The 26,763-nt window shown below is 39.8% G+C and overlaps 1 protein-coding gene across 3 annotated transcripts in view; it reads left to right on the top strand.

The window, feature by feature from the left end:
- Positions 1-26,763, top strand: part of LOC126259349 (myosin-IIIb-like) — a 610,509-nt gene that overhangs the window by 542,453 nt on the left and 41,293 nt on the right. For all 3 annotated transcript variants that reach the window (XM_049956066.1, XM_049956067.1, XM_049956065.1), the window contains 7 exons: positions 6,532-6,676; positions 6,756-6,906; positions 7,184-7,461; positions 16,364-16,638; positions 17,773-17,938; positions 24,085-24,298; positions 24,976-25,110. In XM_049956066.1, coding sequence (XP_049812023.1) covers positions 6,532-6,676; positions 6,756-6,906; positions 7,184-7,461; positions 16,364-16,638; positions 17,773-17,938; positions 24,085-24,298; positions 24,976-25,110 — 1,364 coding nt within the window. The remainder of the gene's footprint in view (positions 1-6,531; positions 6,677-6,755; positions 6,907-7,183; positions 7,462-16,363; positions 16,639-17,772; positions 17,939-24,084; positions 24,299-24,975; positions 25,111-26,763) is intronic.

Raw genomic sequence — 26,763 nt, 5'->3', positions numbered from 1 at the left:
TGTTAAAGTTCATTTGATGGATTGATACTACTCATTAGCAACAGATTTGAAACTACTTCAATGTAATTATTATTAAATGAGTTTTTTAACAATATTGTGATGTCACTGTGGGGAGCTCAGTATACTTTTCCAGTTGACGTCTGAATTTAGTTAGAAGACACTGAACCGAAATAGTGAGACAGCAAATTATAGAGAACCAATAGCTACTCCAAAATTTTGTGAAGTAGCCCTTGGTCTAGCTGAGAGAGGAGTAGCTTTTTTGTGGCATCTGTCCTATTTTTTAATGCATCAGTTTTAATTTCTGTGAGCACAAAGCAGAACGGACTGCCAACTGGGAGGTTACCATGGGAAAAAGTTGAAATAACTGACAAAAGGGTGACATTCTACAAGTCAGGAGGTGGGATGTCAGAAGTCTGAATGTAGTAGGAAAGTTGGAAAAGGGAAGTGCAAAGCTTGCTGATGTTGTAAGCAGAACATGGAGAGAGAGAAAATATGAGGATACTCACATATTTTCAGTACGTAAAAGGAGATGTAAATATAATAATCATTAGGGACTGGAATGAGTAGCAGGAAAAGGAACAGAAGAAGAAGTTACTGGAGAGTATGGGCTTGTTACAGGGAATGAAAGAGGAGAAAATCTAATTGAATCCTGCAATAAATTTCAACTACTAATAGTGAACACTGTTCAGAATCACAAGAGGAGGTATATGTGGATAAGACCCTGAGACACAGTAAGATGCCAGCTGGATTAAATTGTGGTTATACAGAGATTCCAAAATCGGGTACTGGACGATAAGGCATACCCAGGAGCATATATAGACTCAGATCATAAGTTAGTAATGAAGAAGAGTACACTGAAGTTTAAGGGAATCATACGGAAGAATTGCTGTGGAATGAAGTGGTTTACTGAAGTACTGAGGAAGGATAAGGCACATGTGAAGTTCATGGAAGATTTGGATACTGTGATAAGGAATAGGCACACTAGGTAGTTCAATATAATGTGATTGGATAGATAATAAATCTACTCATCAAGCAGTGGCAGGACACACACACATTAGGCAAGCTTTCAGAGTCAGTGACTCCTCCTTCAGGCAGAAGGGTTGAAGGGAAAGGAAGAGAGGTGAACGAAAAGGACAGGAGAGAGCTAGGGAAAGGGGTAGATTTTGGAAAAGTCACCCAGAACTGTGGGTCAGGCGACATTTACCAGATGGGATGAGAAGGAAAGACCAATTGTTGGGAATTACACTGGACAAGATTTGAAAACTTGAACCTTAAGCTGCAAGACAGGGTAATATGCAAGACAGAGATTACTGCTAAAACATCGTGTATGAGTTGAAAGCTAAGTGCATTGTACATAAAAGAAGTGAGAGGGGGATGGTGAAAAATAGACAGGTAAGAAAATGAAAGATGTAGAATACTAAAATGGGGTAAATTAAGGTCAGGTTGGTGGCGAGAACCGAGGACATGTTGTAGCACTAGTTCCCACCTTCCTCTTCAACCCTTCTGCCTAATTACAACCTTCTTTTTTGTGTGTGTTCTGCAGCCCCTTGGTGAATAGATTTTTTATCTATGCAATTACATTATATTGTCAAAAACTGATTGTTCTCGTGTTACACTAAGTAGTTCATGTGAAAAGTAATAAGACATCTCTAAAAGAGCAATCTTAGTTGGAAAGATGAACATAGGTACTAGAAAGGTAACTGTGAAGAAACCTTGGGTAACAGAAGAAATACTTCAGTTGACCAATGAAAGAAGGAAGTACAAAAACGTTTAGGAAAATTCACGAATACATAAATACAAGTCACTTAGGAATTAAATAAATAAGAAGTACAGGGAAGCCAAGGTGAAATGACTACATGAAAAATGTAAAGAAATTGAAACAGAAATGACTGTCGGAAGAAGTGACTTGCATATAGCATAGTCGAAGGAGTTTTTGGTGACATTAAAAGTGAGGGTGGCAACATTACGTGTGCAGTGGAATTCCAATATTAAATATGGAAGAGAGAGCAGATAGGTGGAAAGAGTACACTGAAGGCCTCTATGACGGGGAACTATCATGTGATGACATGGCAGAAGAAAAAAAAATGGAGTTTATGTGGAAGAGATAGGGGATCCAGTATTAGTCAGAATTTAAAAGAACTTTTGAAAGACTTAAGATGAAATGAGGCAGAAGGGGTAGACAATATTTCATCGATTTTTAAAATCATTGGGGGGAAGTGGCAACCAAACTACTATTCAAATTAATTTATGGAATCCATGAGACTGGTGACATACCATCAGACTTTCAAAAAACATCATCCCCATAATTACGTATAGCATACTGAGAAGTGTGAGAATTGTCACACAGTTGACTTAACAGCTCGTGCATCCAAGTTTCTGACAAGAATAATATGCAGAAGAATGAAAAGAAAATTGAGAATCTGGTAGAAGACAATTAGTTTGGCTTTAGGAAAGGTAAAGGCACCAGAGAGGCAGTCCTGATGTTACACTCAACAATGGAAGCAATATAAGGAAAATCAATACAAGTTCGTAAGGTTTGTCAACCTGGAAAAATGTTCAGCAGTGTAAAATGATGCAAGAAGTTTGAAATTCTGAGAAAAAAGCAGTAAGCTTACAAGGAAAAATGGGTATTGTAAAATATGTATAAGAACCAACAGGGAACAATACGATTAGAAGGCTTTGAATGAAGTGCTTGTATTAAGAATGGTATAAGACAGGGATGCAATCTTTTGCCTGTACTGTTGAATCTACACATTGAAGAAGTAATTACAGAAAGGTTCAGGAGTGGGATTAAAATTCAGGGGAAAAGGATGTCATTAATAAGATTTGCTGGCAACATTGCTATCCTCGGTGAAGTGAAGAATTGTGGGATCTGCTGACTGAAATGAACTGTCTAATGAGTACAGAATATGGATTGAGAGTAAACTGAAGAACAACAGAATAATGAGATGTATCTGGAATGAAAATAGTGACAAGCTTAATATCAAAAATGAGAATCATGAAGTAACTAAAGTTGAGGAATTCTGAATCTTGGAAACAAATTAACACACGACAGATAAAGCAAGGGTGACATCTGCGAATTAGGTGGACTTGTAAGAAAAGGAATGAGATGGTTCTCCACAGGATCACCGAAGAAGGGAACTTACGTGAAACACTGACAAGAAGAAGGAACAGGACGATAGGACACGTGTTAAGACATCAGGGAATAGCATTCAGAGTACTGGAGGGAGTTGTATAGGGTAAAAACTGTAGTGGAAGGTGGAGGTCAGTATACATTGAACAAATAATTGAGGACATAGGCTGCAAGTGCTACTCTGATACGATGAGATAGGCACAGGAGGTGGATTCGTGGTCGGCCGCATGAAGCCAGTCGGAGGACTGAGGACAGATAGTATATGCCAGTTTATATATTAATAAGTACAGTGAGCAAAATTTGCTTGACGTCTTTATTCTCTTTGCTAACACACACTTCCAATTGTATCACATTTTTGATGGTTCTTCTTCCTGATGGTATCTATGGGAAATAGTAACCGAATTACACATTGTGAGAGAAAAGTTGAAGAGTTTGATATGCGGTTCTTGACAAGATCGTATTGAACAATTATGGTGAGTGGGCCATATCCTTTTCTACTGTGTTATTTTGGCATTCACCACAGCTGATTTAATCTGGTTGCTAGATGGGCAACTGATCTCACTTCCTTCACAATGCGAGTGTAACCGGCACGATTTGTGGTGTTAGTAGTGTTAGTGTCCGAACTTGCTGTCAGGCACCAGTACTGAGATGGCGATATAGGATTGAAACACAAACATCAGTGTGCATTACAGTTGCCGATAGTCAACATGATCTGGACAAGATGAGCAGGGCTTTCCTCGTAAAGCTGTTTTATCAAAACAGCAGTAATACTGCTACAACTCTTTGTGACTATCCACGCATTAAAGGAATAGGGAGAGGTCCTCTTTCCACACAGGTTGTGAAGAACATGATTTGGAAGTTAGAATTAATGACAATTTGGGAATTGTTCCTGGGAGCAGCTGAACATTCCATAGTTCACCATCTGAAAAGTGCTGCAATCAGTTGTGAAATGGTATCTCAATTGCAGTTCCAGGCTGTTGTGGGTGCAGATGGTCATAGCACTGAACAACGTTTGTAACTTGGAATGTATAGACAATATGCGATTAACAAATGTTATCCCTCTCATATGGGAATTAAGGTGTATTCGTGATTTCTCTTCTGCATGTCCTTACAAATGTTTCCACAAGCACTCATTTTCCGTGGGGGCCCTGTCATGTAGTGAAAGTTTAATTATAACCAGCCTATATTAAGCACTATAAAATCTAGCATTTGGCATGCTGTTGATACTGCTTCCTATGAAGTAGAAATAGCTGTGTACTGCACGAGTCAATCAAGCTGTTAAGTACTGTTTGACACAGAATTTCTTACAATGGCAATAGATTATTGATATCTGTAAATTTTCCCAAAATTTCTGGTATAATGAAGAAAAGAATAGTTATTCTGTGGTAGCTTTTGTGTTGGTTTTTTCATCAACCTTTTTTAAAAGAAAATTGCTTATGTTACCACAAGTGTACTTTAATTTCTCCATAACTTTGGCCATCAAAAGTGAGATATTAACTGACTGAAACAGAATTTTAGGTATCTGTGAGATGTCATTTTCTTTTCAAATTGTACAGAGATTTAAATAACAATAAAATAACCCCACACTGCAAGATATTGGTATATCATAGCTATTTTATATTTTGTAGTCAGAAAATCAAAAAACTGAAATTTTCAGTATAAGTCATTGTATGGAAATATCACTTCATAGTGATACAGAATAACTAAAAATTTGATTAACAAGTGAACTGCATGACAGTTGGGTTTAGTGGAAACATACAATACATTGCCAGTGATGTATACTACTTTCCTCACTTTTATTGTGAAACCTTTTTTATGCCGAAACTCGATTACCAAATAATTCATTTAATGTTAAAATTTCTGCTTACTCAGTCCTACCAAGGTTTGTCATTTGTATGTTGACTATCAGTATCTTGCAGTCTATTCAGTAAAATTTTACATATTCAGCAACCAGTCATTGGTTTATAAAATTATTAGAAAACCTTTTGCAACATTGTATAGGTCATTCAAAGCAGGAGATTTGCTGTATTTAACCACTCTCAAAATATTCATTAATATAGTGGCAACTATTTATTCATAACCAAAACAAAAGACCTGTTACTGTGCTTCAAAGTAGTCACCAGCATTGTATAGAACCTGTTGCCAGCATTGTGGAAGGCGTAGTACACCGTTAGCAGAGCCTGTTCTGTTGATGGTGTGAATGTAGTGATCTACTGCCTGTTGAATCTCTGGAACAGTTCTGAAGCGAATGCCACGAAGTGGTTCCTTCATCTTCGGAATTAAATCAAAGTCACTTAATTCCGGGGCGTATGGTGGATAGTACAGTACTTCCCATTCCCATCGACCGAACAGAGCAACCACAGCTTGCGCTGTATGCGCCCGTGCATTGTCATGCATAATGATGGGTGGATTGCACAGTAAGTGTCACCGCTTCTTTTGCAAAGTTGGTCGCAGGTGATGCTCCAAAAATGAACAGTAATACTGCGCATCGACGGTCTGCCGTGGAGGAACATAATGCATTAGGATAACACCATCACAGTTGTACATGAGAATCACCATAACTTAGACTGCTCCATTTGCACCATCAGCAGAACAGGCTCTGATAATAGTACACTACGTCTTCCACATCACTGGTAATGGGTTCTACACAATGCTGATGACTACTTTGAAGGACAGTAACAGGTGCAAACATGTAACTCTTCTGTATCAGTTGTAAATAAATAGTTGGCACTATTAAAGTTCCAACACTTGTAGCTGTAGTAATAGTAGGTAGATTTATGAACACCACAGGGGCCTAGGAACTGAATCATCATGGAGCAAAACTACATATTTGAAAGCTGCAATAAAGAAAAGGCACAATGAGATGTTGAGCATACAGTGGTTTCTCATTTGAGAGGAAGCACAACAGCAAATGAGTATTTGTGACATGGATTTCAATTAAAAATCTCATGTATTTCTACTGTATCTTGCTCCCTTTTTTATTCCAGGTAAAAATTGTGGCACAATAATGTACTAAGGGCATCTATTGTTAAGTTGAAGCTCTGACCCTTCTTGAGATTAGAGGGACAAATGAGCTTCATTTCAATGTTGTTGTGATGCTGCATTTTAAGTGTATCTTGCATGTCATGTATAGATAATGGGTAACTTTAAACATGCTCCAGCCATTTATAAATTATATGAATAAAGTATACATATAATGTCTTGCGTATCATCACTTACCAATCTCTATTTGTTCAAATACTAATCTTTCATCTTTTTTTTGGGAACTTTTAACTTAAAGAATTTGTTGAAATAATTACTATTGATTGTAAATGCGCCTTCCTTACATTTGATGAATAAGGTTTAGTTATATGATATATTATTTAATTACATGTTAGCATGTTTCTCTTTTTTCACAGTGGTGAACCCTTAGCAGTTGGTCTGTTGGATATATTTGGTTTTGAAAACTTCCCAAAAAATTCTTTTGAGCAACTATGTATAAATATAGCCAATGAGCAGATACAGTATTACTTCAATCAGCATATTTTTACTTGGGAGCAGCAGGTATGCTTCTTTACCATTACCTGTAGTACAGTTATTAGCCCCACAAAAAGAAATTTAATAAGTATATTTTTCCCTCCAGGAATATATGGCAGAAGGGATTCCTGTGGATCTTGTTGAATTTTCAGACAATCGGCCAGTTTTAGACATGTTATTGTCTCGTCCAATGGGCCTGTTGGCTCTGTTAGATGAAGAGAGTAGATTTCCTCGTTCAACAGATAAATCATTAATTGGTAGGTAACCATATTCATTATGTGTTTTCTGAGCAACAACTTTCATGTTTTGAGTGGCACTCACTCACTTGAAAATCCAAAAGGAGTTCTAGATGTGAATGAAGTAATAGCTTTCAGTAACACATCCACTCTTCAAAACTGTGAAACTGTAAAAGGACTGCCTTCTATACCAAATACTACTACTGAGGACAGTTAATTTAAATTATAGGCTATTTGGAAGAAATTTATTCTCATTTGTGTTCTGTACAAGCTGTTATTTATAAGTTTTCTGTTTCAGATAAATTCCATTCGAATATTAAGAGTAAACATTACATTCGGCCTAAATCAAATGCTCTGTGCTTTGCTGTTCAGCACTATGCTGGACGAGTCATATACCAGGCTGAAGGATTTCTTGACAAAAACAGAAATTTCTTACCTCCTGAAGTGATTCAGCTTTTAAGACAATCACATAGAGATATGGTTCGCTTCCTGTTTCAATGTCCAATCACAAAGACAGGTAACCTGTACTCAATCAGCCAAGAATCTCCACGAGAAACTCCAGTACCTGGTTCCAAGGTATGTGTGCACTGTTATGTAAAAAATATCTTAAATTTGATTTTAATCGGGATAAAACAATTAGGAAAATTAATGTAGGTCTTGTAAGGAGACTTCAGTTTTAAAAGAAAGTATTGCGTATGAGATTTATTCATAAGCAAGACTTCAATATGTTTGTGAGAAAATGCTCACTACAGAATGCATGTGTGTCGTTAAATAACAATCTTGTCATTTCACAAATAAGTAGTGCATTAGTAAATTAAAGGTTGGTGCAAAAAAACAAAAAGGTTGTTTTAAACTTTGATGTGGTTATGTGCTCTGTTACCATATGTACAAGCATGAAAATGAAAGTTCATGCAGTCAGCTCAAGAAAACGGTTATAAATATGATGGACCAAATTTAAACTTACTGATACTTTGTAAAGCTACATTGTTCTCTGTCCACTTCCTTGCCCTCTTCTTGTTCCCATGCCTTACTCTATTCCTTTCACCAAATGATGGCTATCCAATGAACACGTGCTTGACAGAGGGCTCATAGAACCATACCACTCTTGAATAGCATACGGGGAAAATGAACACCTAAATATTTCTGTGTGAATTCCAATTTCTCATATTTTATTATGATAGTCACTTCTTGCTATTTAGGTGGGAGTTAACAAAAAGACTTCACATTCAGAAGAAAAAAGTTGGTGATTGAAATTTCATGATATGATCTCACTACAGTGAAAAACACCCTTGTTTTAGTGATTGCCTCTGCAATATATTTATCATATCCATGACACACACTTGCCTACTTCACAACATAATAGGAAACAAGTTTCCCTTCTATGAACTTTTTTGGTGTCCTCCGTTAAGCTCATCTGGCAAAGGTCCCATACTGCGCAGCAGTACTCCAAAAGAAGAAGAAGAAGAAGAAGAAGAAGAAGAAGAGGTTGGACAAGTGAAGCATAGGCAATCTCTTCAGCAGGTTTGTTTCACCTTCTAAGTTTTCTGCTAAAATAAAGTGGAGTCCCCTGTTCACCTTCCCCATCACATTTTCTATGTGACTGTCCAAATTTAAAAGTTGTTCGTAATTGGAAGTCCTACGTTTTTAGTTCAATTGACAGCCTTTAGATATGTGTGGAATGAGTTGCCAATTCCCACACCATACACGTGTCTTATGTAATCATCTTGCAGGTGGTTTTGATCTTCTGGTGACTTTACTACACTCCTGGAAATTGAAATAAGAACACCGTGAATTCATTGTCCCAGGAAGGGGAAACTTTATTGACACATTCCTGGGGTCAGATACATCACATGATCACACTGACAGAACCACAGGCACGTAGACACAGGCAACAGAGCATGCACAATGTCGGCACTAGTACAGTGTATATCCACCTTTCGCAGCAATGCAGGCTGCTATTCTCCCATGGAGACGATCGTAGAGATGCTGGATGTAGTCCTGTGGAACGTCTTGCCATGCCATTTCCACCTGGCGCCTCAGTTGGACCAGCGTTCGTGCTGGACGTGCAGACCGCGTGAGATGACGCTTCATCCAGTCCCAAACATGCTCAATGGGGGACAGATGCGGAGATCTTGCTGGCCAGGGTAGTTGACTTACACCTTCTAGAGCACGTTGGGTGGCACGGGATACATGCGGACGTGCATTGTCCTGTTGGAACAGCAAGTTCCCTTGCCGGTCTAGGAATGGTAGAACGATGGGTTCGATGACGGTTTGGATGTACCGTGCACTATTCAGTGTCCCCTCGACGATCACCAGTGGTGTACGGCCAGTGTAGGAGATCGCTCCCCACACCATGATGCCGGGTGTTGGCCCTGTGTGCCTCGGTCGTATGCAGTCCTGATTGTGGCGCTCACCTGCACGGCGCCAAACACGCATACGACCATCATTGGCACCAAGGCAGAAGCGACTCTCATCGCTGAAGACGACACGTCTCCATTCGTCCCTCCATTCACGCCTGTCGCGACACCACTGGAGGCGGGCTGCACGATGTTGGGGCATGAGCGGAAGACGGCCTAACGGTGTGTGGGACCGTAGCCCAGTTTCATGGAGACGGTTGCGAATGGTCCTCGCCGATACCCCAGGAGCAACAGTGTCCCTAATTTGCTGGGAAGTGGCGGTGCGGTCCCCTACGGCACTGCGTAGGATCCTACGGTCTTGGCGTGCATCCGTGCGTCGCTGCGGTCCGGTCCCAGGTAGACGGGCACGTGCACCTTCCGCCGACCACTGGCGACAACATCGATGTACTGTGGAGACCTCACGCCCCACGTGTTGAGCAATTCGGCGGTACGTCCACCCGGCCTCCCGCATGCCCACTATACGCCCTCGCTCAAAGTCCGTCAACTGCACATACGGTTCACGTCCACGCTGTGGCGGCATGCTACCAGTGTTAAAGACTGCGATGGAGCTCCGTATGCCACGGCAAACTGGCTGACACTGACGGCGGCGGTGCACAAATACTGCGCAGCTAGCGCCATTCGACGGCCAACACCGCGGTTCCTGGTGTGTCCGCTGTGCCGTGCGTGTGATCATTGCTTGTACAGCCCTCTCGCAGTGTCCGGAGCAAGTATGGTGGGTCTGACACACCGGTGTCAATGTGTTCTTTTTTCCATTTCCAGGAGTGTAGATGTTAAATGGCAACATTATCTACGAACACTCTGAGAGAAAGCACAGGGCCTGTGCAACATTTGGAGAACACCAGAGATCACTTCTGTTTCACTCATTGACTTCCTGTCAGTTACAACGAGCTGAGACATTTTTGACAGGAAATCACGAATCCAGTCACTCAACTGAAGCAATACCCCATAGCCACAAAATTTGAAGCCACTTCCCATTAGTCTCTCACACTCTAACCCCTCTTAAAATTAGAGATTATTCCATATTTTTCCATTGCTGATAGTTCTTTTCCTCCCCTTTTCCATATCAATATTTTTGTACCCCTCCTGGCTGCGCAAATCTTCCTTTCTCCCCTTAACTGCTGATCAATTTTCCCTTCCCGACACCCACCCACCCACCTGCCTGTTCATCCATCAGGTGATTGAGACTGAGTGTTTACTTTCATCCTACCAAACAAAGGACAAATGCGTAAAATATGTTACAGCAAGAACAAACATGATGTGTGGAACATAGTAGTTCATAGAGCAACACGTAAGATAGAGGTTGTGCATAGCACGGAACACGTTTACTGGAAAACAGTAATACAGTGTAAAGAATAGGCCAAGCACTCATTTGTGATTACTTGAATAATGCTGTTTCCTTGGCGGCTCACCAGAGCACACCAAGGAGCTGACCCAGGTGACTTCTATAAGCAGGCCTGTGAACTGTATGGACGCACACAATCTGAAATTGTGCACATCATGAGGGGAGGTACATCAAAATATAATGCTGATTTTAGACATTTTAAGTGTGCATACGTGCCACCTTGGATTCAGGAGCAGATGCTTGGTTTTATATTTTCTGTTTTTCTTTATTTTAAGGCATTCTTTTTATTCTGGATCTGTCTTTTGAAAATTTCAATGTTTTCCCTTATCTTTTCACCCATAGGAGAGGACGAAGTATGACAGATTGCAGAAAGCCAATCCTACAAAAAGTTGAGCTTTTCTTAACAACTTTATTTTCATATTCACTCATTTAGTGTTGATTTTTGTTGTTGTTGTTGTTGTGGTCTTCAGTCCCGAGACTGGTTTGATGCAGCTCTCCATGCTACCCTATCCCGTGCAAGTTTCTTCATCTCCCAGTACCTACTGCAACCTACCTCCTTCTGAATCTGCTTAGTGTATTCATCTCTTGGTCTCCCTCTACGATTTTTACCCTCCACGCTGCCCTCCAATGCTAAATTTGTGATCCCTTGATGCCTCAGAACATGTCCTACTAACCGGTCCCTTCTTCTAGTCAAGTTGTACCACAAACTCCTCTTCTCCCAAATTCTATTCCATACCTCCTCATTAGTTATGAGATCTACCCATCTAATCTTCAGCATTCTTCTGTAGCACCACATTTCGAAAGCTTCTATTCTCTCCCTGTCCAAACTATTTATCGTCCATGTTTCACTTCCATACATGGCAACACTCCATACAAATACTTTCAGAAACGACTTCCTGACATTTAAATCTATATTCGATGTTAACAAATTTCTCTTCTTCAGAAACGCTTTCCTTGCCATTGCCAGTCTACATTTGCAATGCCCATGTATACAGTATTTTAGTTAGAAAGAAATTTTTGCAAGAACTGAAATACAGAAAGAGACTGTGGCACTACCCTACGAACATCATACACATTACAAACTATTGATTGCATATAGCATATTTATGTTCCAAAAGGGTAATCCTAAAATTACGTCCACTTTGAATTTTTCTTACATGTGAGAAGTAGTATAACTTAAAATTATCTTAAATCATAAGGAGGCAGAATGGTAGGGAGGTTTTAATATAACTTTGCATTCTGTACTATTCCAGCTTACCGAGCGAGGTGGCGCAGTGGTTAGCACACTGGACTCGCATTCGGGAGGACGACGGTTCAATCCTGTCTCCGGCCATCCTGATTTAGGTTTTCCGTGATTTCCCTAAATCGCTTCAGGCAAATGCCAGGATGGTTCTTTTGAAAGGGCACGGCCGATTTCCTTCCCCATCCTTCCCTCACCCGAGCTTGCGCTCCGTCTCTAATGACCTCGTTGTCGACGGGATGTTAAACACTAATCTCCTCCTCCTCCTCTATTCCAGCATTCATAAGTGGCAACTGGGTTGAGGTACTTGTTCAAATAGAATTCTCATAGCTTCTGAACTGCATCATACACCCTTTGTCAGAAAAGTTCCAGGATAGTTTTTTTTAATTTCTGAGTTTGCAATACCAAAAAGGAACAAATGTTGCTTTTATGTTACCTGTTATATGAGCATCCTTGAAATGACCTTGGCCATGTTTCCGTCCAAACTCACAAGGTGGCAGTACTGTTATTAGCAACACACAGTTTGCATTCTTGATGCATTACCATGACAAAAGGATGCTGATTGTGAGCTAAGAGTGAACATTACGTTCTGCTTTAAGATTGGGAAGACCTCTAGTGAAATATGGACCATGATTAAACAAGCAGAGGCAGGTGAGGCACTTTCAAGAATCTCTTTCAAGAAGTCATGGTTTTGAGTGGCACACAAGATTTCTTAAAGGCAGAGATTCAGTGTAAGGTGATCCCAAATCTTGTCGCCCACCTGCAGCAAATACTGATGCAAACGTGGAGTGCATAAGGCAGTTATTGCAAGAAGACCATCATGTAACTGTGCCTACGATATCAGAGAACATAATTTGAGTTATGATGTGTGTCATAAGATTTTACATGAAGATTTAGGGAAATGGAAACTTCATGCAAAACTCATCCCTCGCGCATTAACAGATGAACAGAAAGAGGAAAGGCAAAGAATTTTGCTCAACTACTCAATAGATCCACATGTGATCCTAGATTTCTGTCAAACGTTATGGCTGGGGGTGAAAGTGGGTGCTACTAGTATGGCCCTCACACAAAGCACCAAAGTGCTGAATGGCAGAGTCCTGGATCACCAGGCTCAAAAAAAGTCAAATGACAATCTTTGAGAACAAAGTCAATGTTGATCGTATTTTTTGATACTAAAGGATTATTTCACTAAGAGCATGTTCCCCCAGGTCAAACAATGAACCAAACTCTTTCCATCGAAGTCTTAAAATGTTTGTGACCAGCACTGATTTGTGGTGTTCTCAGGACTGGTTCTTACTGCGAGACAAAGCAAAGACCCCATACCACTTTATCTGCTACAGAGTATCTGGCCAGACATTCTGTTATTGCCATCCCACATCTGCCATACTCACTCGATCTCTCGCCTTGTGATTTTTCTTGTTTTCACAAGTGAAAAGGCGACTGAAAGGAAAGCTTGAGCAAGGTATCACAGATACCCAACAGGCTGTGACAAATAAGGTTACAAGCATCGCAGCTGAAAGTTTCCCTGCTTGCTTCCAAGACCTCCAGATACGTTAGCAAATATGTATAGGTACCCAAGGGGACTACTTTGACAGTATATAGGATCATTATGTGTTAAGCGCAATTTTCTGTTTTAAAAAAGTGTCCTGGAACTTTTATGACAAACATAGTATTATCAGACTTAATCCATTCAATACCTGGAGCATGCCAGCATGCTCCTCCAGTTCCTAGGCAGTGATGGAGGGCATACTGGTGTGCTTCAATTACCCCTTCTCAATGACTGAGAACGTGTCTGTGCATTCGCCATCCCTGAGGGGGATTTTCACCTGTATTGTTGACTTGCATAGTGGGAATTTATGTTTGACTCTTCTTTGGGAATATGCAATCCATCTGAGACATACAAATTGCTGAATAAAAAATTACCATTGAGTTAGTTTTTTAGAAATTGAAATTAGGATTTTGATCAACAAAAAACCGGTTCATGTTTCAAAACAGAAAATTTAAGTGAATCACAATCAAATCTAAATAAATATATATCTTACATTTTGAGAAATTCGCACATGAAATATTTTTATGATAATGCTGAAAACAGGTTGTAATGTATAACGCTGGCATGTATGTCGAATAACCTCATATAATATGTGATTTTACCTTGATCAGATGCCAAAAAAGAATTACATGTAAGGATTCAACTTAAATAAAATCAAATGCGTAAAAAATATGTGCTTTACTTACCGTGATATTGTAGAATTACTGCTGGTGAACTGCAGTAGATACTGGAAAATGAAGGTGTGTCCATGGTTCTCTAGCATTTCAGAATCGCTGGCATAACACATGAAATTTAGCAGATGACTGACTCGGAGCAAGGTAAATGTAAAAATGAGGGGCCGCAAGCATGCTGGCACACTCTGTCATTGCGAAGGGGTGTGGGGATCTGCACGAGTACACACTCCAACGCTAGCTAGGGATGGGAGGAGAATGTGAGCATACTCCTCGTATTAAGTGGGTTAATTGATATGATGCCAATTAAGTATCAGTATGGAAGGGGACATTCCATTATCCTCGTTTTGCTTTTGTTGATGTTCATCTTATATGCTGAGGGGATTAGATTAGGAAATGAGACACTTAAAGTAGTAAAGGAGTTTTGCTATTTAGGGAGTAAAATAACTGATGATGGTCGAAGTAGAGAGGATATAAAATGTAGACTGGCAATGGCAAGGAAATCGTTTCTGAAGAAGAGAAATTTGTTAACATCGAGTATAGATTTAAGTGTCAGGAAGTCGTTTCTGAAAGTATTTGTATGGAGTGTAGCCACGTATGGAAGTGAAACATGGACGATAACCAGTTTGGACAAGAAGAGAATAGAAGCTTTCGAAATGTGGTGCTACAGAAGAATGCTGAAGATAAAGTGGGTAGATCACATAACTAATGAGGAGGTATTGAATAGGATTCGGGAGAAGAGAAGTTTGTGGCACAACTTGACTAGAAGAAGGGATCGGTTGGTAGGACATGTTTTGAGGCATCAAGGGATCACAAATTTAGCATTGGAGGGCAGCGTGGAGGGTAAAAATCGTAGAGGGAGACCAAGAGATGAATACACTAAGCAGATTCAGAAGGATGTAGGCTGCAGTACGTACTGGGAGATGAAGAAGCTTGCACAGGATAGAGTAGCATGGAGAGCTGCATCAAACCAGTCTCAGGACTGAAGACCACAACAACAACAACATGGAAGGGGACATACAGGAAGTGACTGGGTATTACCTTTTGCCATTATTGCTGAGTTTCCATGACTCAACAAGACAAGTGAGTTTAGTGATGCAATAAACTTGAAGCTAAATATGGAAAACCTTCCAATAACATTCCAGGTGTTTATATACTAGGAGGGCACAATAAATCAATTTATCACACCACAGAGGAAGCTGAACAATAACACAGAGGGCAATGTAATGTAACAGCATGCCCTCATTCATTAAAAGTATGACTAAGTGGATTGACAAAATGTTATGACAAGTAATTATCAAGTAGCTCTATTACAGTGACATCAAGATAAGAGAAAATCTAGATTGTTTGAAGAATGTAATGAGCCAATGACACCTCTTGAGTGGCTATGAGGAAAATTGTAACTGTAGTTCAGTTTATGTGGGAGATTTGGGACAGGCACTAAGGCACACATATGGTTGAGCACAAGCGATGGAAAGTGCAGACTGGAATATCAACAATTATGAAAAGGATAGATTGCTACTCACCAAGCCAAAGTTTGACCTTCGCCGAAACATACACATAGAACAACAAACAAAATTTGTGATTGCTGAGCATGTGAATGAATGTAATGTACACTTGAATTATGACAAAGCCTATGCACCATCAAAATGATCCATAATGGTCAACCAAACAAAATTGTTGAAATCATAAATCATAAGACCATGATAAAGTAAGATGGCTTCCAGTAATAATTGCCAGCCTTGCTCCATTCACCAGCAGCAGAAAACCACACTGTAATAGTAGTAACAAAAGCTTACTCTTGGTTGGATAACCAAAATGACATTCAGTGCTGTCATCTGATTTGCAAAACATGACCCATGAATTGCAAGAAATAACATCTAATCGTCACCTATAAGCCACCTCTTCCACATAACATTTTTTATTGATATAAGCCAGTGGTAAAAAAATGACAATGTAACACAGTTCAAACCCAGAAGAATTTTACTGTCATTGACACTGACCATAAAGTTTACTATCATAAATTGGATGAAAACTTAATTTCTGAATATTTTTTCTACTTTTATTGCAGATGAACGTTGTGAAATACAAGAGTATCATAATTATTCAAAAGATGTACCACTAAAATGATATAAAAACAGCCTGTTTCTCCCCTCAGAACACACACTCTCATTCCTTCACTTTTTACTCCAGCACTGATATTTGCAAGTTTACAAACACACACAGTTGCATTAAATTCAGCATTGTACTTTCTTGCAGGAAAGATACAGCAGCAGAGGACTAGCTTCCCAGTCGAGAGCTCAGCAGACTGTTGCAACATACTTCAGGTACTCCTTAATGGATTTGCTGCAGAAGATGGTTAGCGGATCACCACAATTCGTCCGCTGCATCAAACCAAATGATGCCAGAGTTCCACAGCTTTTTGATTCCACAAAAGTTATAAAGCAGCTGAGATATACTGGTGTGTTGGAAACTATTCGCATTAGGCAGAATGGATTTTCCCACAGAATCCCATTTGCTGAATTTTTGAGAAGGTTTGTTTCATAATGTGTCAAGGTTATTAAAAGAATGTGTGTTCATAAGTGTTCAGTTTATTTAAAGTTACAATTAAATATATTTTTTCTGGACGTAAGCAGAGTTAAGAAAAATGCTCATGATAGTATTGCCTTTTTTATTTGCTTTTATTTTTTTGTCTTATCATTCTCCTTCTCATTCAATCTGCATGTGTTTCCTATAACCTTTAACCAGGACTGCTCATTGGTTGATAACAAGGTAGCTCATGTAGCCAGTGTGAGAATAGTTTCAGGTAATCAGTGAAAGTGAAAAATTCAGTTCGCTTTTAACACTGAACTGATTTTTTTTCCATCTTGAGTTCACTCATAGAGGTTAACTGTAATCGCTGTGAACAAAAGGAGCATAATTGATAGTTCTGCCGCAGATTGTTGACCATTGCTTTCATAGATATGTTGCACAACATGAGGTTGTGGTTAGGTGAGTATTTCAGTTTAAATTCAGGTCTACAAAATGCATTGTCTGCCGCAGTTCAGTCAGTGGTCACTTAAAATCAGCTACCAGTACCGAAAGAGCATCTTGCGTTGTCATCATACCCCATGGTGGCCACTTCCAACATTGCTCCGTGTTACATATTTTTAAGTAACAGCACTTGTGAAGTGATCCACCATGTTTGTGTGGTACCTTCAGCCAAGCAGTAGCCAGTAGTTGATATGGCAACACTGTAGTAGCAAGTAACAGACATAAACTGACAAGTAATTTTAATTAATTATAGTAACAGAGGATCAACTAGTTAACATTGTTAAATATTCACTATTTTTATCTTCTGTTGCAGCTTCCTTCACTCTTAAATGCATTGGTGATTTTTTGGCAATGTTCATTCATTACTAGTCGCTGATCCTTCAGCACCCTCATGTTGAAATTCCATGAATGTTAAATATGTTAATATTTAAAAATATAATGAGAGGAAAGTTGCTTCTCACCATATAGTGGGGACGCTGGGCTGCAGATAAGCACAACAGTCTTTTTGTTGTGCCTATTTGCAACTCAGCATGTCTGCTATATGGTGAGTAGCAACTTCCATTTCATAATATTGTTAATATTAAGATTTGGTTTGCCAGAGCTGTTTGGTCATAATTCCGTGTTCTTTCTTTCAGATATTGTTTCCTTGCATTTGGATTTGATGAACGTGTTGTTGCATCTCGAGAAAATTGTCGTCTCCTGTTGGTTCGTTTGAAAATGGATGGATGGGCTCTTGGAAAAACAAAAGTTTTCCTGAAGTACTATCATGTGGAATACCTTTCAAAGCTTTATGAGGACCAAGTAAGAATTAATGACTTGTTCCTTTTGACCTAATTTTGTTGTACCTTGCCAAGACTGGTTAACACCACACACACACACACACACACACACACACACACACACACACAACAAGACACTGTTAAAATTCTTTTTGCGTCCTGGATCCAGACTCATCACAGTTAATGCCACCTCCCTATAAAATGACAACCCTGATACCCAAGGCCTTGCCGTTATTGAACACTACCTATTTCAACGTCCTTCGAATTCCAAAACCACTACCTCATTCTTCATACACCTTACCAACTGTATCCTGATATACAATTACTACTTCTTCGAGGGGATGTGTACAAACAAATTTGTGGAACAGCTGTGGGCACCCACATGGCACCCCCCTATCCAGCCTTTCTCCACCAGACCCCTTGTCTGGTTCAGCATCATTGATAATATCTTCATGACATGGACTCAGGGCCAAGACACTCTATTCTCTTTCATCTGCAACCTCAACACCTTTTGTCCCATCTGCTTCACCTGGTCCTCCTCTACTCAGTATGTCACCTTCCTGGACACTGACCTCCACCTCTCTGATTGATCCATTCACATCTCTCCTTATTAACCTCTAATCACCAACAGTACCTGCATTTTGACAATTGTCACCTTTTCCACACCAGAGATGAGAATGCCCTTGTCGAGTGTGCTGAAGTTCTCATGAGGGCCTTCACAAACCTCTAGTCCACAAACAGATTTCACCTGCCATATCCTCGCACACCCTTTTCTTCCCACCACCTCCAAGAACCAGCTACAAAGGAGTGTTGCCATCATCCCCCAGTACCACCATAGACTGAAGCAACTAAAACATATCATTCACCGGGGCTTAGATTATGTATCATGATGCCTGGACATGAGAAGCATCCTACCAAAGATCCCCTGAAGTGGTATTCTGTGGTATTCTGTCACCCATCCACCATACGCAGGATCCTGGTGTACATCTTGGAGAAGCCTTTTTAAGAATCTTGGAATTCCTTCTCACTTCCCAATAAATTTACTTCTTAATCATTTTTGTTGCCGATAATAAAATTCAGTTTCAGCTGAACTGAATACAAGCACAATATAATACATAGAAACAGTTTTCAAGTAGACTTTGCTAGTGTCTAGGGTTCATAGTGGAGTTCTGCACTCTGGGACAAAAGTATTCAATAAGTTCCTGTCAGACCTAAAACAAAAAAATTGGATATTTCAATTTATAATTAAAATATAACTCATTAATCACTACTCCTACAAATTTCTTGAGCATTTAGAGCCAAGAATTGAAAAGTTCTGTTAGTCACAAGGCAAGTAGTAGTGTTCATTATAAAGCTGCATGAAAAGTAGTCATTTTGTATACACAGAACTTTGTGTGTACAGATGTAGGTTACTATTTTCTTTGAAAATACCGGTGCAGTTAATTAAATACTGAACAATAATTTGGAGTACGAAGCGTGTGAGAAAAGTAATGAGACTGGCAACACTGAGAGTGATCAGGCAGTGCTGTATTGTTCCACTTGTGTAGATCAGTGTGCTCATCCCCTTCAGATGCTCAATTTGGCTTTTAGCTCTGTAAGATCATGATATGATTTTTTTTATTTTTATTTTTATTTTTTTTTTTCATTTAAGTTGTGTTTTTGTTGTGTGTTACAAAAATGGAACAGCGGAATCTGGAGCATAGCTATGCCATCAACTTTTGTGTTAAACTTGGGAAATACATGTGAGTGACCTTCAGAAAGTTGAACCAGGTCTGTGGGGAATATTCTGTATCAAGAGCACAAGTTTTTCACTGGCACAAATCATTTTTGGAAGACTGAGAACATATTGAAGATGAACCTTGCTCAGGGCAACCTTCAACTCCAAAACCTATGAAAACCTCACACAGGTGCGTGCTCTTGTGCGATTATTCTTCCAGGGCAAACTATCAACCAAGTGTTTCACAAAGATGTCCTTGAAAGTCTCAGGGAAAGGGTGAACTGAGTGAGATAGGACCTTGCAGAGAAGTGGATGCTGCATCATGACAACACCCCATGTCACACAGCTACTTCCATCACAGAATTTTTGACCTCAAAAGGCATTCCTGTTGTTTCACAGCTCCCCTGCTCACCTGATACAAGTCCTGGGGACTTTTTTCTTTTCCTGAAATTGAAGAATTTCTTAAAAGGACATCCTATTGGGACTCTGAAGAACATTCAAAAGAATGTGACTGACATGGCCTTACAGTTGAAGCCATTCAGCACTGTTACCAAGACTGAGAATGACTGCGCCAGTGTTTAACTGCTGTTAATGTGTCAGGACTGGTCGAGAGGGGAAAGCAGTAGGCACCCGTTGAGGTGAAAAATCAAACATATTTTAACTGCATGAATGTTTAATGCTGTAAAAAGAAAAAGCAGGCCTAGAGAAGCTGCTGAAACCGAATGGGCTGCTGCCCAAGAGAGCAGGAGAGGAAACCGTCTGGTCAGGTCGGAAGCTGCCAGCAGAAGAGACCAGATGGCATGTCCATTTCCAGTGGCTGGCCACGGTCCCACCCCCACCTGACCACCTCCAAACCTCCTGATCGGTCAGCCAAATCGTACACAAGCAGTTTGGTAGTGTAACCTCATCAGCAACATGTGCGTTTAGCTGCTGATGGTTCAACAATTGAGTTTCAAAGTGGTTCTGTCTGGTTTTGCAATGTGACTGATCTGCTGCAACTAGGCAGAAGGCACTGACTAACCTCAAGTGAAAAACAAAAATCAAATTTTTATACTAATAAAACCATTCAGTAACTGCCCCCACTGTACACTTCTGAAGGGAACTACTTTGAAGTGGATAATATTGCTGTTAGAAAAAATAAAAAATATGGTAGATAAAAAGCCAGTCCTATTCCTTTTTTTCACATACCTTGTATGCAGCAGCTTTTTAATATAACAGAAAAACAGCAGCTATCTTCCTAATTTATAAAGTTAAATTTAACTGGGATAGCGCAAATAGTGTTAACCAGGATTAAGTTTCTCTGATGCACTTCTCTTTTGTTAATGCATACCTTGGCTTGCTGCATGTCAATGAAAGTAGTCCTCCTTGATGGGGGGGTCTACAGAACAAGATGAAATGAGTTTCCAGTAATTTTATAATACTGTGGATTTCAGGGTACTTCCAAAAAAATGTTACTTAAAAAATTATAGTATGACTTCTTTTAGAACACATTCAGAATGTGAGAGATTTAAGTATATTGGCCACATATGAGGAGAACTGTATTACTTTTTATCACTTACTTTGACTGACAGGATAGTGTCAGCTGAAAAATCTAAATTGTCTATGAATTTATAGAAAATGTCCAAACTTATTTTTTTTCACTGGTCAGTATTCTATTTTCATTGTTTGTTCCACTCTAATAGGTAGCATGCTGATGAGATGACACTAATTATGTTCCTCTCAGTGACACAAATATTCACTGCATATACACGTAGTGTTCTGTATCCAACTGTCAACTCCCAAGAATTGTTGTTAATTCGAGTAGATACAAACTGCTGACCATTAAAATTACAACATCAGGAAGTACAGAAGATAGCTTAATGTGTGTATACAGTGAGTAGGAAGGATGCATGATTAAAGTTCTAGGCAATTTTTGAGTATACATGTGGCAGAAATTAGTAAATAGAGCACTTCTGGCAGCAGTCATGGCTCTAACTTGGCTGGGTATCCAATTGAACTGAGCTTGAATGACAGATACAGGTACATCATTCCGTACTGCTTAAGCTAAGTGCCAGATTTCATCAGTCATAGTGACTGGTGGCATTCCAATTTCTCTGCTACCTGCTGCAACAGTTGAACACACACTGTGTTGCAGTAGGTCAGGACAGTACTGGCAACATTTGGTCTTGCATTATCTTGTTGAAAGATGCAACAGAGACGCTGAAAACAGAGCACAGCCACTAGCCTTAACATGTCCATCATGAAATGCCTGCAGTCCAAATTACCATCTATGTTATCCAGTGATGGTCTTGTTGCATGCACAATAGCACTCCATACCATCATGCTAGGTACTGGGCTTGGAGGATGATGACGGCGACGACGATTTGCAGACTGACATCATTTGTTCTCCTTGTAGCTTCCACCACATGGATATGTCCATTCTGATACTGCACACAAGACTGGCACTCATTCAAAAAGACAGTGTGGTGTCACTCCCATCTCAATGCTGTTGTTGGTGAACATCTCTCTGCTGCCATACCGAGGGAAGCAACAAGAATAGCCATGTGCTGAATGACCTTAGTGCTCCAAATGTTGTCACACTGTTCATGTGGATACCTATCTTGCTGCAAACAAGCCTATTATGTTTTATAGCTATACGATACTGCACAGATGGATGAACAGTATGGGTGTCCTCATTAGTGCTAGTTATGGGACACTATTGGTCTCCTGCATGGTGTCGAGTATGGCCCTTGTATACCTAACTATTCTGTATTCACATGACAATCGTGGGGTTCTTACCAATGTGAGAGCAGCAACATTGCAGAATAATAAACTGCAGTCCCAGTAGGCCACAGAACTGCTGCTCTCGAATTCCAACACAGGGTAGTAGACACTTCTCCCTCATACACAAGCACAAACTGATCGACTCTCAAACAATTAACATTCAAGTGCAGTTTCTGAATGAGAAACCTGCTCCATAATCTTTCCTTGTATAGAGAAATAAATTGCATTACTGGTACCTACTTTGTGTGGTTCACCGAAATGCTAATCATTATAATATCCGTATATGAAGTGTGATTAGGAAGTTGTAAGGATGGGCTTGTAATTGTGCAATGTTGGTACTTACATGCTATTGTGTTGCACCTTCTTCAAAATAGTCCCCTTCTGGCTGAACACATCAGCTCCAAAGGTGTTCCCCCTTTTTGAAATGTAAATTTTTTTCCTGAAGTGTGTTAAGGACGCTCTCCGTATTTGCCTGAATGTCTTCAGTAGAGTCAAATCGCTTCCCTTTCAGTGAAAATTTCAATTTAGAAAACAGGTAGAAGTCCACAGGGGCCAAATCAGGGGAATATGGCAGTTGTGAAAGCGCAGGAATTTTGAATTTGGTCAAATATTCAACAATGGAGAAGGCACGATGAGCCGGAGCATTGTCATGGTGTAGCACCCAACTCCTGTAATTACCCTACTTAACAAATCTGGGTCATTTTTAGTCCGATTAATCAGTTCTTGGCACACTTCAAGTCAGTATTGTCTCTGGTCACTTGACAACACTATTGGAATGAATTTTATGGACACTCGATGCATGTTCAGATCTTCACTCAAAATTGACTTAACTGCATAGAAACTTAAATTAAGTTCATCAGCCATCTGCTTAATTGTAAGTCTATGATCAGAGTGCACTAAGTCGCCAACTTTCACAACATTTTCATTCATTTTTGAGGTGGAAGGACAGCCAGACTGTGGTTCATCTTCAAATGATACGCAGCCATTTTTAAATCAGTTGAACGAGACAAAAACATTTGACTGGCTCATACAGTTATCTCCAAAAGCTGTTTTTAATAGTTCGTAAGTCTCATAAGCTGATTTTCTGGTTTTAAAACAAAATTTCACACAAACTCATTACTCCCGTTTTTACGTCCACTTTCAAGCACACAGAATCTGGCAACAAGCCCTAACAGACCCACACTCAACCAACTGCCACAATAAACTGAATAAAGGAAATGAAGTTTCCTGTCAGAGGGCATTCAAGAACAAGGCAATGACTCACTCCCCACCCTCTGTGTACCTGCCCTCCCTCCCAACCAGTAAGCAGTAGCAGATCCATTCTTAAAACTTTCCAATCACACCTCATATAATGTACTTCATGCTGGTTTGAGGTTTATTACGTGCTATCAACGTGGTCAGAGCTGTGACTTTTGAGATGTTAGCTACTTATCAAATGCCATATACATATATCATGTGGCAGTAATTATGTGGTTAAGTATAGACTTGAACTTACACTGTGAAGTGTGCCATTATAAAGTTCCATTCACCATCTCTATAAATAAACAGTGCAACATTATTTGCACCATATAGGTCTGCTCTCATCCTTTGTTTTTAATATCGTGATTGTATATGCAACATCTGTGCAGTTTCCTGTAATCACAATATTTTCAAAATGCCTCTGACTTTTAAACTTTTCTTTAACACAGGTACGCAAAATTGTACTTGTTCAAGCTTGTGTTCGGAGGTGGCTTGCAAAGGTAAAGTACCAACGAGAGAAATGGCAGTTGGCAGTGAGTGTAGTCACTCTTCAGCGGTTTGTAAGAGGCTGGATTACAAGGCGCAGATTTATAGAGCAACAGAAGCAAGCTGAACAAAGGAGGCAACAAGATGCTGCTGCAGCGGCTGCTCGAGTAAAGAAGGGTAAGCCTTACGCTCTGTTGTTATAGAATATTATAGTATCATAGTGTGGTGATCAGGAGGTTTCCCAATGTGACGAATAGGTACACATGTCACATCTGATAACTTTAATCATTATAATTGTATCAACAGCTTTAGTTGCCTTATAGAAATAGAAGCACAGACTATTTCAGTATAATTAAAGATTATGCATATCAAGATGATATGTTCAGTTGGTTGTCAGTGAGATATGATGGAAAGAGGCAGTTGGAACTTAGATTTCACCAATAATGAGGGTTATTGCCCCCCTTCTCTATTTGGTGTCATTGTTTAAACACTCCACTGCCTGCAATAAGGTTTGGTCAGGCATGTGAAAACAAGTCACAATGCATACCATTCAAATACTTGACCATTTTACACTTGTGGAAGAAACTAATGTAATATAAAAATAATTTTCAAATTTCTCCAATGTTATAAAATATTTCATTCAGTTCATATACATGTTATGGAGCTTTTACTCCACATTGGTCAGTGTCAGTGTCTGCTACCCATAAACTTGCTAAGCATTGCAAGGAAATGTGATGATCACAATGCACTCTGTTTTGTTTCACACTTGCAGATGTTGTAGATATACGCATAACAGTAAACAGTTTTTGACAGTTAATGAATGTCACACATTTATAAGTAAAAACTTTTTTTAGGCTCACCAACTGGAGGGTGGTTCAAGGCTAAACTACTTCGCCGTATGTCATCACAGCAAATGATAGGTGATAAAGGAAATGAAAGTCCCAAAAAGGAACTGGATGAAGAATCGGCTGCTGTAGTAATTCAGAGTCGTAAGTAGTGCATTGTACACCTCAACATTTAAGTTTGTTTTCTGCTGGAGACACAATCATTACATTTTACACTCCTTAGTGCCTTCAAAGACATGGGTACTGTCTCTCTCTCTCTCTCTCTCTCTCTCTCTCTCTCTCTCTCTCTCTCTCTCTCTCTTTTCTCTCACTGTGCTGATTTTCGTAGCTGAAAACTTTTAGGATGCACTTGACTTAGAGGCTTCACCACTGCCTTCTATATGGTGGGTTGTTGATCATTTTGAAGGTTACATAAGGACACACTTTTAAAATACTCATCTTTAAAATGATAGCGGCCCCTTAAATTTTGTTTTGGAAAATAACAAAAGATATGTGCAATATTGGTTCCAAACGGGGAAAAAATTCACAAAACTAATACTGCAGTGAAATGTTGACTGTTCTTATGGATTTTGTTTTAAGTAATTTCTGAAAAGAATCATAAAGATGACATTGTATCTACATTTTTTGAATGTTACCAGCCTTCACTAATACTAAAAGAATGAAACGAAGATTAGGGTTTAATGTCCCAATAACAGTCATATCATCTGAGAGGATTACAACCTTGGAGATGGGAAGGACGATAAAAGAAATTAGCAATGTCCTTATAAAGGAAACCATCTAATTTTTTGCCTTTACGTGATTTAGGGTAATTACTTTTTGTAAACCCTCGTTGCCAGTTTTGTAAAGGCCTCATCGCTACTGCTGTGGAGCAGAGTTGCCACTGTTGTTATGGTAGGTCGAATCTGTGAATTTGTGAAATGGATTCTGGTGCAGTACACTGTTAGGACATTTTCTCCCTGCCACTATCACACAGCTATGCCCCAGGGTCAGGTAACAGGATAGAAGAATGAAGCTTCTACAACACTCCAACAAATTAATAACAAAGTCACACAAATGAGTTGAAAGGTTTACTTATCTTTGTGACTAGTTGAATATTGAAGTCTGCAGCACTGCTTGTAATATAACACAAAAAAGGCCCTCAATAGCTAAATGTAACTATCACAGGTAAACTTCACAATACATAGTGAATGCAATTACGACAACTGTCTGTTCACTTCTGAAAGTGTACTAAATGAGATTCCCAGTCTAAGTCACCCCTGGACGATTATCTATAATCAAGTGGGCAAGAGCTGCTCTTCTCTCTTCCAAATAGGCTTCTGTCTGTTGTCATCCAGTCATTGATGAATTGTACATGGACGGCATTTGGCTGATGAGAAGTCAATATCTTCATCCTCAGTGCCGCCTATGGTGCTGGTAAAACTCACACAAGTGGCAAAAACTACAACACTGGCAGTAGCTCGCATCTTTGCACCTGTGGTGTTTTTTGGCCTGGCTGTGTTTTGTTTGGATGACACAGCACTCCTCCACCCCTAACTGCTGCACCGTCATCATGTATGGCCAAGCACCATACCACTGGTGAGGAGGAGGTGTGGGTGTTGGAGCCAGTGTTGGAGTGGCAACCACTGCTGTAGCTGATGCTGAGTCTTGAGGCTGTGAAGGAACATTGGCTAAAAAATGATGCAGAGGGTGTGTCCCAGCACTCATCAGTAGGGCATCTTCTTGATGGCATGAATCTGCAACGGCATCTCCTTGACTGGAGGCCCCATGGTAGGCCTTGGCATGGGGTTGGCCCAGTGG

Source organism: Schistocerca nitens, chromosome 5 (assembly GCF_023898315.1).
Source record: "Schistocerca nitens isolate TAMUIC-IGC-003100 chromosome 5, iqSchNite1.1, whole genome shotgun sequence".
In the NCBI taxonomy this organism is placed as follows: domain Eukaryota; kingdom Metazoa; phylum Arthropoda; class Insecta; order Orthoptera; family Acrididae; genus Schistocerca; species Schistocerca nitens.
The sequence above is the reverse complement of the archived record's forward strand: the minus strand, read 5'-3'. Positions and strand labels throughout refer to the sequence as shown.